Raw genomic sequence first — 14,390 nt, 5'->3', positions numbered from 1 at the left:
ATGCTTTAGGGTTCAGATATGTGTGCCGTGAGGACACCTTAGAGAGGAAGCACAGCTACCTGGAGGAGTTGTAGTTGATGCTGACAGAACTTTTAGGCAGCAGAGGCTCTCACCTTTCAGTGCAAATATATTCTCTAGCAAAAAAAAGGAAGGAAAGAAGAGAAAAAATAAGTGGAAAATTATAAGTGCCTGTCTTTAAGCAAGCAAACAAAATTTAGTGGGGGGGCAGGGATGAAAGCGATTAATGGAGAGGTAAAAATTAGTGAGAAATTGCTTTGGTTGCAAAAAAAGAGAGTTTGCAGTGGCTTAGTACAAGATGGTTCCTTCTTTTTTTTTTTTTTTTTTCCAAAGGTGTAAGTGGCCCTTGAATGTAAGAAGAGAGGGTAGTGTCCATAGCTGTTGCAGACTAGGATGAAAAGCACATTACCCACCAAGGTTTTGTCTTCTTGAAGCTTCTGGCCCCTATCAGAGACAAGATTATTGCAGCAGATAGGTGGACTGCAGCCCAATCCAGTTTGGCATGTATCTCCCTGTGACACATACAGACGCTGCCGCAGAGAGGAGACTGGAATATCCGGCTCCTAGCATGCTGTGTCTGCATTTGGCCTCTCTGATTTCAGAAAGCCATGTCTGACTTGCCAGATGTGAGTAGGAGGCTCTCCTGAGCGAGTGCTCTTTACTTTCACAGAGATATATATTTATTGAGGGGCAGGGAGGGGAGTCTCAGCCTGTTACTGAGGCTGCAGCAGTCACTGCTCCCACCACCCCATTCCAAATGAAGATATTCAAAGCCGTGATTTCAGGGAAATGACTCTAAAGGTGCTTTTGCTGTTCAGAGCTGTGCCAGCAGTCAGGGACTTTCCAAAGGCTAGTTTTCACTAGAATTAAAACCACTTTGCAGTCCTACAGTTGCTGTTTCGATCAACAAAACCCTTGCAGTGGTTTCCCTTTGTTGCTTTAGGGGTCTGCAAGGAGGGCCAGCATTGGAGCTGGCTACTCGAGTCACCCACGAAAGGACAGTGACCAGGAAAGTTGTTATACCAGCAGGATGAGAGCGAGAGAGGAGAAATCAATGGGAGAAACTGAAAATGAGAGTGGCAAGCACAAGGCGAAGGAAGGAAGAACGCGATAAGGGCAGTAATAAAATAAACAGTAGCCTGTTTATTTTAATTAAAAAGGATTCAGCTGACATCATGGCAGAGATTTCCAGCCCACGCAGAGGAATGGTGATGACATCCCTGGCATTGCAATGTAAGGACGAGGGTGGAGACGCCGTGTCTCCCTCCGAGGAGGCACTGAGTGTGCCTGGAACTGGGCAGGGGCCTCTCCAGGAGCCTGGAGTCCCACCCGCACTGGAGGCAGCGTGATACACGGCTGCGCGCTCAGGTCCAGGCTCACTTCGACCCACTGGCAATTTGTGGTGTTGGTGTTTTTGTTGAAGTAGCTCTGAAGGATCCCAAGCAAGAATTATGCAAGTCTGTATTTAATTCTAAAAAACCTAGGAGATTTGCTGTCCCTGCTTAGGAAACTTTATCCTCCATATCTAGATAATATGCCATAGGGATAAGGTGGAAGCTGAGACAAGGATAGATTTGGTTGTGCTTTGACTAATTATTAAGTGAAATTCTAAACACCACCTCCTGAGCAGTTGTTAGCCATTACCGCTGAAAAGCCTGGGCTGGTGATGGTCAAACAAAGGACAGTTATTTTCCCCATAACTGGTTATTCAAGATGGACTTGTGCAACTCATCTCAATGTCCCGGTGTTTCACAGTCTAACTGTATTTAATGGGAAAATAATTTTGATATACGAAAGCCATCTGGGGTTGTGCTGTTGTTTTTCCTGGCATTCAGTATATCCTCCTTTCTGGAAAGGCTAAGCATAAGCACATAGAGAGCGCTGCATCTTCACTTTGAATAACAGAAGCAGCCTTTGGGGGTGAAGATTAAAGGTAACAGATTTTCTTTTCCCCTCAATTTCCCCTTTCCAAATGAGGCACTACAAACACAGCATGAAAAGGTCAGTAAAATTCTTTTGCACCTAAAGAAATTATGTGTTGACTGTTACAGGCCTAAGAAAGGGTCACACATACATGTTTTTCAGAATGAGACATCAAAACCAAAGTAGGTAGCACTGATCCTGCAAACAGACGTGTCCTCAGCCTGTAATCTGCCAGAACTATGTCATGCGTAAAGGCAAGCTCATCCTTTGGAGAGGTTCTTCCTAATCTGCGGTCTCATCTTCCATGCTCATTCGGACAGAGGAGCTATTCGCATCCATGTATTTTTTTTTAAACACCTCTGTTAGACAGTTATATACATTTCACTTCTCTCTATCCTCTTGTCTTTCTTGTCATGTGGATGTATATTAAAACAACTGAATGCTCAAGCCATGCTTTTAGCTCAGAGGGTTGGGCAAACTGACTTTCCTGAAGTCTAGAACCAATCTGGACTGATATGTAGACAGAATACTGAATTGAAAGATCCTGCCTGATTCAGAGGAGGGTTTTAAAGGTCCAGAAGTATTTAGATGATGATGACATTGTTAGAGAAATAATTCAGGGAAGAAAATTCAGTGCCCAAATTTTACTTTGAGTGACTAAGTGAGCTTTCTGTCATCCTGGGGAATCCTTTAATGCTCAGAACTCAAAAGGACTTCAGGATATTATCTCCTCAAAGCAAAGAGAAGGTGAGCAGCTCTTTTCTATAAAATATGCACATGCTGCAAATATTCAGCTGGGTTATAAATTTCCCTTTTAAAGCACCAAGGAACTTTTATTTCCTTGATTGCCATCTAGTGGAAACTGTGCCATCTGCATTGCATTATTCATAATAGCATTTCCACCTTGGAGCTCACTGAGCTGTGCAGATGATTGCGCCATTGAAATAAGGGGCTACTTATTGTGCATGTGTTGTGCTTTGTACGTTATAGCAAGGTCTTGCTAGGTCAAGAGAGGTTACATGGTAAGGTGTAGAGTGGCACCGGTATTTCTGAGAAATTTATCTTTCACTAAGATCAGTAAACAGTACTAGCAAGAGATGAGGTGCTAGGATGAAGGGTTCAGGTCGTAACCTGACCATCTCTCAAGTCATAGGTTATTCATGATGGACAGTTACTGTGCAAATGACCTGGTTCCAGTCAGGTGGAAGCCAAACTATAGGATGTTCTTAATATATCTAGGTGTATGTACTTCACTTGGAACAACTGAATTTTACAGATTAGTCTTGTACTATTTTAGAAAGTTAAAATACCTGCATTAAGTTGTGTTGCTGAAACAGTGGGGTTATATTGTGAAAAAATGCCAGAGATTTTCTCAAGCCACAATTCTACCTGATCTGTAGTGTTCCTTGCGCTATTATGAGTCTCTGTAAGACATTCTTTGAAGACGTGTTAAAGCGTCAATCCAAATTCCTGAAAAGTACCAAAATAATTCATTTTCAAGAGCGTTCATTGATGCGGAGACACCAGAATGCTGGTTAGACTTAAACTCTGCATTGGGAGTCACATTTGGTCCAACACTTATTCCTTAGATGTTTTTTCCTGCTTCTTCCATGTCTTTCAAACCTTTAGTAGTTTTCCTTCAAGAATTAGATTACCCACACTCAGCCCTTGAGAAAGCAGCTGAGCCCCTAACATTATTCCAGGCCTCCTTATATCGAAGTCCCGCCAGCGCCAAGCATTTTGGCACCCAATTAGTGTATCCACACCATGTGCTTGTATCCACTTGTCTCTCCCTCTCTCATCAGCAAAGTTTCACTCATTTTCCTTCTTGAGAAGGACCAGATTTCTCTTGCTGCCATCCTGACGTGCTTCACACAGCCTGATTCAAACCTTGCTGAAGCAATGCATGTTATTCGTGAGCCCATGGTGATGCTGGAAAGCAACCGAAAACTCGCTATTCAGAAGCCTTGAGAACTGAGCATCAGCAGCCCATACTGAGAACTGCTGGCAGTTATCCTCAGTGCTTCAGCAAAGTGGTTCCCTTTTCATAGAGTCATAGAATCATTTTGGTTGGAGAAGACCCTCAAGATCATCGAGTCCAACCATAACCTGACTCTGGCACCAAATCACGTCCCTAAGAACCTCATCTACACGTCTTTTAAACCCCTCCAGGGACGGTGACTCCACCACTTCCCTGGGCAGCCTGTTCCAATGCCTGATCACCTTTTCCATGAAGAATTTTTTCCTAATATCCAATCTGAACCTCCCCTGGCACAACTTGAGGCCATTTTCTCTCATCCTGTCATCTGCTACTCGGGACGAGTGACCAACACCCTCCACGCTACAACCTCCTTTCAGGTAGTTGTAGACAGCGATAAGGTCTCCCCTCAGCCTCCTTTTCTCCAGGCTGAACAGCCCCAGCTCCCTCAGCTGCTCCTCATCAGACCTGTGCTCCAGACCCCTCACCAGTTTCATTGCCCTTCTCTGAACTCTCTCCAGCACCTCAATGTCTCTCCTGTAGTGAGGGGCCCAAAACTGAACATGGTATTCAAGGTGCTGACCAGACCCCTCAGCAGTGCCGAGTACAGGGGTAAATTTTGCCTTTAAATAAAATTGCATGCCAAGAATTTCTAGAAGTTTCCCAGAGAAGATGCATAGCTGGAAGCTTTTTGTAACTCTTCTTGTTACTAGATTGCATTCAAGCAAATGAAATCAATCACTGGGTCTTGCCTACTAATGAAGGAAGCTTATCTTCTGGACGTATTTTTTTAATGTTGTCTTTTTCTGTGTGGGGGGAAAAAAGTAGCGCCTAGTAGAAAATCGAAAGTTCTTTAGGAAAACCTTTGTTAATGGTTTCCTTCCTCCTTTTTCTTATTTTAAATACAGATATGCAGAGCCTCGAGAATTTGCTGAGGGATGCAATAATATATGGGCAGCCTCGAAGCCGCAGAGCATGGAGAAAAATTATCATCCTTGTGGAGGGCATTTACAGGTATGTTTGTCTTTTAGAAGCATGAGTACTTTATCATTTCTGAGGACAGAATGATATACTGAGTGAAGTGAACATTGACTTTAGGTATCTGAGAGAAATCTTGATGAGAGTGGAGGTTACGATAGCATTCTGTGACCTTATAAATATGTTAATTTCCATTACATCAGTCTGAGCCCTGGTGTAACTTGCTCCAGTTAGATCCTCTGCATTGTTCTGAATGTTGATTTAACAAATCACACTGGACTGGGAGAGCTACTGTGAGAGCAAGACAGATCATCAGCTGGTGTACATTGTCACAGATGTGATAAAATTCATGGGGCTATGGTAAGTGAGGAGTTTTGCTAAGTGAGTAAGCTGAGTTTTCTAGAGTAGTTTGTTATGCATGGGCAGATCAAAAGACAAGAAGTTCTTACCCAGATGTTGCAGTCTTAAAAACTCAGGCTAAACCTAGGCCAAGTTATATACGCACCTTTCTAGTAATTAGTGCTGGATCTAATGGACTCACACTTTAACAGGAAAAACAATGAAAAGACTGGCTTTCAAAGAATTATATAGTGGCATTTCATGTAGCCCCAGTCCCAGGAGGAATTTGAAAGAGAGGAGTACTTTTGAGAATCCATCAGGTAATATCAGCGTCAATAATACCACATAATTATAGAGCATCCTAGTCAGATAAGTCGGGTTCACTAGTGTGCTGCCTCCTACACCCAACCAGAAAGACAAAGCGTCGCTAGAGCTGAGCAGCAAAGCAGAGGCGCCAGCCGGGCTCACCATCCTGCGCTTCATCCTGGCAGCTGCTCAAGCCAGGGGAAGGTTCCTGGGGAGGCAGCTGTGAGGCTGGTGGATGGCACGGAGCGGGTGCTGCTGGTGGGCAAGGGGCCGGAGCAGGGAGAGGTGGACATCAAGAAGAGGAGGGAAGGTCTGAAGAAGCAGGGATCTGGACAATAAGGGGGTTTGCAGGGATCTAGGCAAGGCTACTGTGGCAATGATGAGAGATGGGGGAGTAGGAGAAAGATAGTTTGGGGAGTAGCGACACCTACACCACAGAGAAGGCAACCAGAACCACTTGTTCACAGGATGTGACGTGATTTATGAAAGCAACATTAAACTTTTTATGTAGGGATTATATCATGTGTTGCTGAAATACAGCCAGTCTGGATGAGCAATCGTTTATGGCATTTTATTAAGAAATGCTGGCACAGTTGAGCTGATTAGCTTTTTTCATGCGGAATCTTTTACAGTCTCCTGTCATCACAACTTCATAGTTGTCAGGGCTTTCTTTTGACCTAACATTTTGCATCTGTAAAGAGAACAAATCAGTCCTTATCTAAACACCTGTCACTCAGAGCTGAAACAGGTCAGCAGCAGATCAGCTGATCCAAAGCAGGCTGAATATCTCCTTTCAAGCAGAATAAACAGAGCAAAACTGCAAATAAACATAGCTTGGCACTACTAAAGGAAAGCTCAGATTTAAGGACTTTGATCATGTAGAAATTAAGTGGACCACCAACATTTTACTGACAAATATTCCCATCAGTCTCCTGGCCTGCAGAAAATGCTTCAGCTGCTGAGCTTTGTTCACTTTTAGATCCTTTATCCTCCATACTGACCACTAGGGAGCAAGAAGGTAGACTGGTGACACAGAAGCATAGATTGGTCCAAGCACTGTCAGGTATTTGCAACTATAATACCTATAACTATATTTCCACATATATATTAGATACAGAGTTTTCTTTTCCTCTAGTTTTGCAGTCCATTTTCAAAGGAAATTTCATTCTCAAAAGTTCGAAGAACTTGCTGTTGGAATGCAAAATAAGAACATGTTAAACCTTAGAGAACCTCACTAAAAAGGAACCACAAACTTCTTTCAGCCTCATAAGGGCTGAATAATGCTAAGACCTCTCATGCCCTGAGCGTCTGTGCTTGTGAAAGGCACAAAGTAAAAGAAGAACAGAGCTCAGCTCTGTACCAGTCTTTCATTGGAAACTAGCCCTAGTAGTAGCTAGGTTGGTTGGTTAGTTGTTTTCGTAGTCTACGCAGATCAGAAATTGAAGATTGTGGTTTTGTTGCAAAGCAAGTCTGCTCTGACTTGCGGGAGAATGCCACCGCACCCCACGGGGTTGTGTCCCTGCCGTCACTGCCAGCACGAGTCACACGCAGCTCATCTGTCCTTACAGTGCTGCTGGCAACAGACTCACAGGCCATGTAGTCTAATCCAGCAAGCAGCTAATAACATTTCATGTGCAAAAGAAAAACTGGAGAAAGAAGTAATAGAAGTACTCATGTTTTTCCTTTCTTGGCCCATGATTTTTGAAAGACTAAAATTTTCCAACCCCATATTGGCTAATGTTAGTTTTCTTGAAGATTTGCCAGATGCCAAATCTAGAAGGTTTAAGAGAAGGTAGAGTATTGTTAATTTATTCTTCTTACAATAGTTAATACTGATTTTTTTCTTCCTTTTCATTGAAGGACTTCAGTTATGCTTCGGGGACAACTAACACAGAATTTAAATAACTTGGTCAGAGCCATTCTCCAAGTTAAAATATCTTGACCTGCAAGTTTGGCTTGGCAAATTTTTACAGAAATGTTTTTTCCAGAGACACAAAAGAAACACTAAGCTTTCCTTCTTTAAAAAAAAAAAATATTGTTATATAGGACACCATAGTCTTAGCATGGTAAATTTGATGGTATGGAAAAAAAATTGCCTTCTGTTTCAATTAGGAATACGTTGAAGTGTTTACACTGTGCATGAGCCCAGACTTAACAGCTGGCAAAATTTGAAAAGGATCATAGTTAGCCAACATGAGCGTTTCTGGAAATCAGGCTTGAGTTTGAAACCGTAAGCCACACGTTTTGCGTGGTTACAACTGAAGGCAGAATTGGCCCCTCAACTTGGGAAGCACTCAAGCTACATGTCAAATAAATAGCAATAAGTATATATTTGTTTTCTTTTTAATGTCTCTATTATCTTAAAAAGAAAAAAAAAATCAGGAGAAGTAAGTGTAACTACTAGTGAAAACTGGCTCTTAACTTGGACTAGCCCAGGAGCAAATCTATTCCATTTGCGTTCCAAACTGAGAGAGACCATCTAGCCATCAATCTTCAGTACAAAAAGCATGAAAAAGTTTTGGCAGTGTCCAGGGCACATGTTAAACTGACTTGCTAAATCGTATTTCTGTTATTTAAATGCCAGCTAATGTTTTCCTTGGCTTCTACCATTTCCAGCTCAGGATTAATCAGTTACTGTGTTCTTACATGGTTTGTGGTGAGCTTCTGCTCTCTTGCACACATATTTACCTGGAGTCAGATAGGCCAAGGCCCAGGGCATTTCTTTTTTCCCTATTTTGAATTTAACTTGGGTATTTTCCCTTCCAGCTCAGAAAATAATTCTCTGATTGGTTAGGTATTGTCTAGTGCCTTTTTACGTGCATTATAAGTTCCTTGGGGTTCGATGCCCATACCATATGAAATTTATCAGGGTTATTTTTTATTTCCTGGGATTAAGTGACCAGACTTCCAGAAAAGAATGGGGTAACATGTAATGACTTTGGCCAGGGACCAGCATTAAAGGTTAACTTTTCTATCATTTCAGTGTATGGGCAGAGTTGGAAGGTTTCCATGAAGCTATTGCTCTAAACTGCAAAACAGAGATTGTTATATGAACGTGCAAGGTTTATGTAAGAAAACAATACCTAAAATAAACACTAAAATGGAATGCATACATCTTGGGAGTAACAGGTCAGGAAAGCTGGGATTTTCCCAATTATGAAGTAGCTTGAAAGGGGGACAGAAATTTTTCAGATGTTGAAAGGATAGTGGTAACATAAGGTGTGTTTGGAGATGTTTAGTGATGCAATTATGAAGAAGTTAATAGGTTGAATATCAACAAATTAATTCTCCTGATGGGGGAAGAAAAAAAAAAGAAACTATGGTACCATATTAGGATGTAGAAGACTCTTTTCCTGAGAAGTTTCAAAATAAACTGGACAAAAACTGTCAGTATGCTGTCAAGAGCAAACCTGTGTTCCAAGCGAAGTGACCAGCACACGTGCACACCTCCTGTCTCTCCGGGCACCTAGCTCCACAATTCACCAGCTGCATCAGGAAGAATCTCAGTGATTTGGTATCAAATTTGAATCAAACTTCAAAATACCGTGATCCCAAAATTTTGTATTATCTCCTCACATCTGGAGGAACATTCAAACTGAGTGTGTATCGAAGCAAGCTTTTGTGCCCACCCATCAAACAAGGGAGATGAGGGTCAGTTGCAGTCAAGAAGCCTTACATCCCTGCCACCAAGCTAATAATTTTTGCTACACGACAGGATGTAATACCACATAATGAGAACGTCATCTCTGGGCAGAGCCATCTTATGTTCATCTGCATCCAGCTTTTTTGATGTGCGTTGAGTGCTTGAGCAGACCTGGAAACAGATCAATACCTTTGTAAAAGCGACACAACCAGTCTGAGACAGAATGATTACAGTTCACTTCTGTCTCTCTGGTTTAAACTCTGTCGACATTAATATTTACTGAAGGATTCAGTAAACTTTCCATTTCGGCTACCCAAGGGGTTATGTGAAGTGAGATTTATCTTGAAACAGTTCTAAACAGAGTGATGTTCATATCACAAACCATCTCCCAGGGTCAAAAGAGAGACCAAGAACAGAGTAGGCAGCAAAACATTCTCATCTCTGCCATCAGGAGAGCTGGGGCCCATTTGAATGGCAGCACAGAAAATGTACCCGAAACCAGCAGTGCTTTATCTACTCCATGGGCACTTCAAGGCCATGTTAGGATCTCTGTCAACTATTGTAACATTTATGTCAGCCAGCACGTTTCAGGAGCAGAAAATCAACACTGATACTGAACACAAGTGCCCTGTTTTGCTAAATAGCTTTGAGTTCAAAGAGAAATCTTCCTATTTGTACTAGTAAGAAAAGTTTTCATTAAATCCTCTAAATGGTTAAATCTTGCAACAGCCACGTACCACCTCTCTGTATTCTGGGATTCAGCAGAAACTTCGCTTCCATTCCACAAATACGCAGCAAACCAACCTCTGTATTTTTAATTTACCATTTCTACTCTTGCCTTTTTGAAGAAAAATACTGTTTCTCCCATCTGGATCTCCATGAGACACTAAGCTTAACGATGTCCACGTAAATGTGGAAAAACTGTTATTGTCCTTCGCTGGCCAAGAATTGCTGGGAGGTGGAGGGTGGGATGCCTGTTCACTTCTCACTCGCTGACCATACAGCCAACCTGCAGCCCACCAGAAGCAGCTGAAAGCTGCCATCCCCAGTATGTACGATGCTGCATGCCCAAGCACGCTCAGCGACTCGGTATCATTTTTAGTGGATTAATGCTTTGACTCTGGGCTATGTGAGGACTGCGGGCTCTGCCCTTGTATTTGTTAGGAAAATAGCTGTGGTGGTTCAAGTTGCTTTTTCCCCGGTTGCAAAGTGAGCAAGCCCAGCCTTCAGGAGCTTGCAGTACCACCCCATCCTTCTTTGCTGCGGGAGACCATGGTGCTGATATACAGCCCCATAGCTGCCTCTTCTATGGGTGGGCAAGACAGAAGGGCAACATTTGCCGGCAGTCGCCTGGCAGCCAAAAATATGCCTCCTGGCACACACAGCCAGGCTCTCTGAGCCTCCCAGTGAGAACAGCACAGGCAACCCTTGTCTGTGACTGGTCGCCTGTGCAGTTCTTTCAAACTAATGGAGACTTGCCTATGGGCAGGTCTCCTTCAAAACTGGAGACTGAGCTGTTTCCAGGCTTACGCAGGAGTTCAAGGGATGAAGGAAGCACTAAAAGCATCAGAAGCTTCCCAGGTGCTAAAAGCACATCTTGCCCCTTTTGTGGTACCAGCCATCCAGCTGCATAGTGCAGCTAGAGGGGCAATAAAACAATCTGTGGAAGCCACTGGTCCAGGATCTAAAAATTGCCCAGAAGTCGTGCTGATTGCACTGCTGTGTTGTACATGCTATTTGTGAACAAACTAGATGTTTCTGCTTACCTGAAATTCTTGTAGTATTCGCGATTCGATACACCTTAGTCATGGAGCACTAGTTTTCCTGGCACACAGCACACTCATTTTGTGTTTGATAGGAAGTATTTAGCATTTGAAGGCCTGCTTACTAGAGGTAGTGTAAGACAACATGTTTAACTCCTTATGAAATGAACCCTGAGTGCATCAAAGCATATCCAAGCATAGCTGTAGTCATCTCACAAAGGTTTTCAAGAGGTAATAATCTTCACAGCAATACTATTGATACTTCATCTTTATGGGATTAGAGAACACTTGTGATTTGTCTCCCTCCCTGGGCTTTCATTTTGCTGTATAGCTCCTCTGTGCCTTCTAACTTACTGGCATGATTACGAACAATACAAAAGAATTATCATTTCTTCTTATTTCTACAAATCTCAATACACCATTGATGCAAGTTCGGAGCGTTTCCTTTTCCTGTATGGCTGTAAGAAAGTAAAAATGAAAAGAATGGAAACTTTTTTCCTTTGAGCACTGGGTAGAGGCTGCATTTCCTAAAAAGTACATACTGGAATAAACTATTGGCAAGAGAGGATTTGAGTTCCCTTTTCCTAATCCCTGATTCTGTCCACTCTGAAGACTGGGGCTGCTTTGGGTTATAGCACCATCTGTCCCTTTCAGGTGGCCCATCTCCTGTGTATGTTAGACCCAACTGCTTTGCACCAGGGTCATTTGCACTAGAGCTGTTACCCCTAAATATTGCAACAGTAGCTGAGGATGAAGTAAGCAAGGACCAGATTGATTTACAGCGGTTCCTTAATTCATCATAACATTTGTTTTGCAGTGAATTGTAATGTGCTGCTTGGGGTATCTCCCCCTTGCTGTCTACCTTTCCTTCTCTTTTCTGGCATGTTGAAAATTTGCAAATGTTCGTAGGCTTTTTGACTGGTTTTGATTGGTGGAATTCTAAAATTATTTGACTGTTTTATACTCACCTGCAGATGGGAAAGGCTTGCAATTTTTCTTTGAGTTGTAAATACAAATTGAGGTTCCAGAAGACCTTTCACAGAGCAAGGCAATTAATGCCTGTATTTTCTGACAGTATCTTAAAGAGAAACAGAATGCAGGGTTTATTGTTCATCCATGATTCTCTCTGTCTGCAGCATGGAAGGGTCCATTGTGCGCCTGCCAGAGATAGTCTCCTTGAAGAAGAAATACAAAGCCTACCTCTACTTGGACGAAGCTCACAGCATCGGTGCGGTGGGCGCAACGGGCCGAGGAGTTGTGGAATACTTCGGTATGAGTCCTGACGATGTTGATGTATTAATGGGAACGTTCACAAAGAGCTTTGGCGCAGCTGGAGGATACTTAGCTGGCAAAAAGGTAAAAGGAAAACATAAACATTTTAACCTCAAGGGAGGGTGGAATTACCTTCTTATTATATATGATGTATTTCACTATCTTTTCACACAGACTGCTTTGCAGGAGCACTGTTCTGAAGTTGGTACAATTTTTGTCTAGATCCCAAATGCTCATCAAACAATCAGATGTCCTTATTTCTGTTTCGTGTTCATATTATGTAATTTGCTTGGACTGGGTGTTTCTGTGCCACCCAGATGATTGTTGTTTGTCTTGGAAATTTTTAGACACATTGTGGTTGGCTAAATATACTTCACTGCATCAATTTGCATGCAGATTGCTTGTTACTTTTGTTTCACATTTATAAACAGTGTGTGGAGCAACATTGAGAGATTAAAGCCACAGTTTCATCCACTGATAATAAAATTCCTAAACAGTTGTGAATTGTCATAGTCACATTTTTTAGGAAGATGGAGAAAGAGGGTTACTGAGGGCCTTTTGCAATAGTAAAATCCGTGTCCTCAGTTGCTCTGCATACTTTTAACAAAACAACCTCTCGCCGACAATGGATGTCAACAAAAAGTAGAGCTGAGCTTGCTTTAACTGGGGGCATAGAGGAAGAGAAAGCATAATCAGCACTATTGTGAAATGTTATTGCTTTTGTTGCTTGACAGATATATCAAGTAGTTGCTGATTATTTACCGTTTTCTTACCCTGCTGAATGTATTTCTAAAGCAGTTTGCTGAATGAGTAGGAAACCTCTTAAGACATCCCATATGGTTGTTAGGAGAACATTAATAAGGGTAGCACTTGAGTAGAATAAAAGGGCTATAAGAAAGTAAAAAGTGTATATTTCTTACTATCTTTTTTGGTTTTGCCCCTGGAGTTTTTAAAACAGGCTGTCATAATACATCAAGAATTTTCTTTGTTTCCTTTGCTTCCTGAATTTGTATCTGAAGGTTTAACTCTTACCAAAGACAATGTGGCAAACGTGGCTAGAAATCATAGGAAGCCTAGACCTGTGTAAAGCAGTCTAAAGTAGTTCATCATCTAATCCTTGGAAGTTTTCTTAAATGAAAAGTGGGTTGCTCTTTATACGCCTGTGTGTATCACTAAGCTTCGCCCCAGGCTTCCGCGCCTTGGTGGCAGCTGCTCACCCAAAACACTCCGCACACGTTTATTTCTCCAGCAAAAAGCTCACTGTGGCACTGGTTACTCTCCATCACCTAGAGCACAGAAGCCTTCTCAGCTATTTGACCAACCCCTTAGGGTTACGATTGCAATATAGCAGTGCATAACTTGTATAAGCTTAGGTCAGTCTTTATTACTGCATAGACTCATACGGATTTTTGGCAATAGTTTGGGTTACTCTCTTTCTTTGTTTTGGTTTGGTTTGGTTTTTCTGGTGATATTTTTTTATCAAAGGCAGTTTTCAAGCAGGCCTCACCACTTTCTCACTAATGTGGGTTCAGCTTTCAGTGTGGTAACTGTTACTCTGATATTTTGCACTGGGAGGTATAAGCTGTCATAACAACGATGGTCTTGATCGATTAAGTTCTGAATTCTTACAGTGTCCTGGATTCAGGAGAGTTACTTATGCTTTAGACATGCCTACAGTATATCAGTGCTTTTTATACAAGGAAATGCTAGAGCAACTACGCTGACTCTAATATGACAGTCCCTGCCACAGTGGTGGAAACTTTCAATTGAAAGAAATTTATATGCTAATAGCCAAAGATAGATTCCAGTAAGGTAGCTTTTCCCAGGTTAGTTCTTGTGGCAGAGGATCTATGCTGTTGTCGTGTAGGCTTTGCTTCGTTCCCAGAGCTGAGCAGTACTTACGTGCAGCGGTTCATTGGTGTTTAAATTATTTTGGCTCCCTTATAATAAGTTTTAGCACAGAAGTAAACTTTATTCTATTCCAGACTTTTGTTACAGCTGTAGTTGCCCCACTTATATGGTAAAGTGTTTGCACCTGCCTGATGTTTCTTTAGGCCGTGCTTTGACAGTAGCAGCCAAGAAAGCAAACCAATAACTAGTGAAACATCCTCATCCTTTTGCATGTTCTCACTCCTGCAGTAGTTAAGAGGGAGATCTGCTGTTTGACCAG

The 14,390-nt window shown here is 42.1% G+C and overlaps 1 protein-coding gene across 1 annotated transcript in view; it reads left to right on the top strand.

The window, feature by feature from the left end:
• The window catches only part of SPTLC3 (serine palmitoyltransferase long chain base subunit 3), a 79,436-nt gene that overhangs the window by 48,170 nt on the left and 16,876 nt on the right, over positions 1-14,390 (top strand). Inside the window, exons 7-8 of the mRNA XM_065631886.1 lie at positions 4,828-4,933; positions 12,085-12,304. Of these exons, the coding sequence (XP_065487958.1) occupies positions 4,828-4,933; positions 12,085-12,304 (326 nt within the window). The remainder of the gene's footprint in view (positions 1-4,827; positions 4,934-12,084; positions 12,305-14,390) is intronic.

The sequence above is a fragment of the Caloenas nicobarica genome, chromosome 3 (genome assembly GCF_036013445.1).
Source record: "Caloenas nicobarica isolate bCalNic1 chromosome 3, bCalNic1.hap1, whole genome shotgun sequence".
Taxonomy (NCBI): domain Eukaryota; kingdom Metazoa; phylum Chordata; class Aves; order Columbiformes; family Columbidae; genus Caloenas; species Caloenas nicobarica.
The sequence above is the reverse complement of the archived record's forward strand: the minus strand, read 5'-3'. Positions and strand labels throughout refer to the sequence as shown.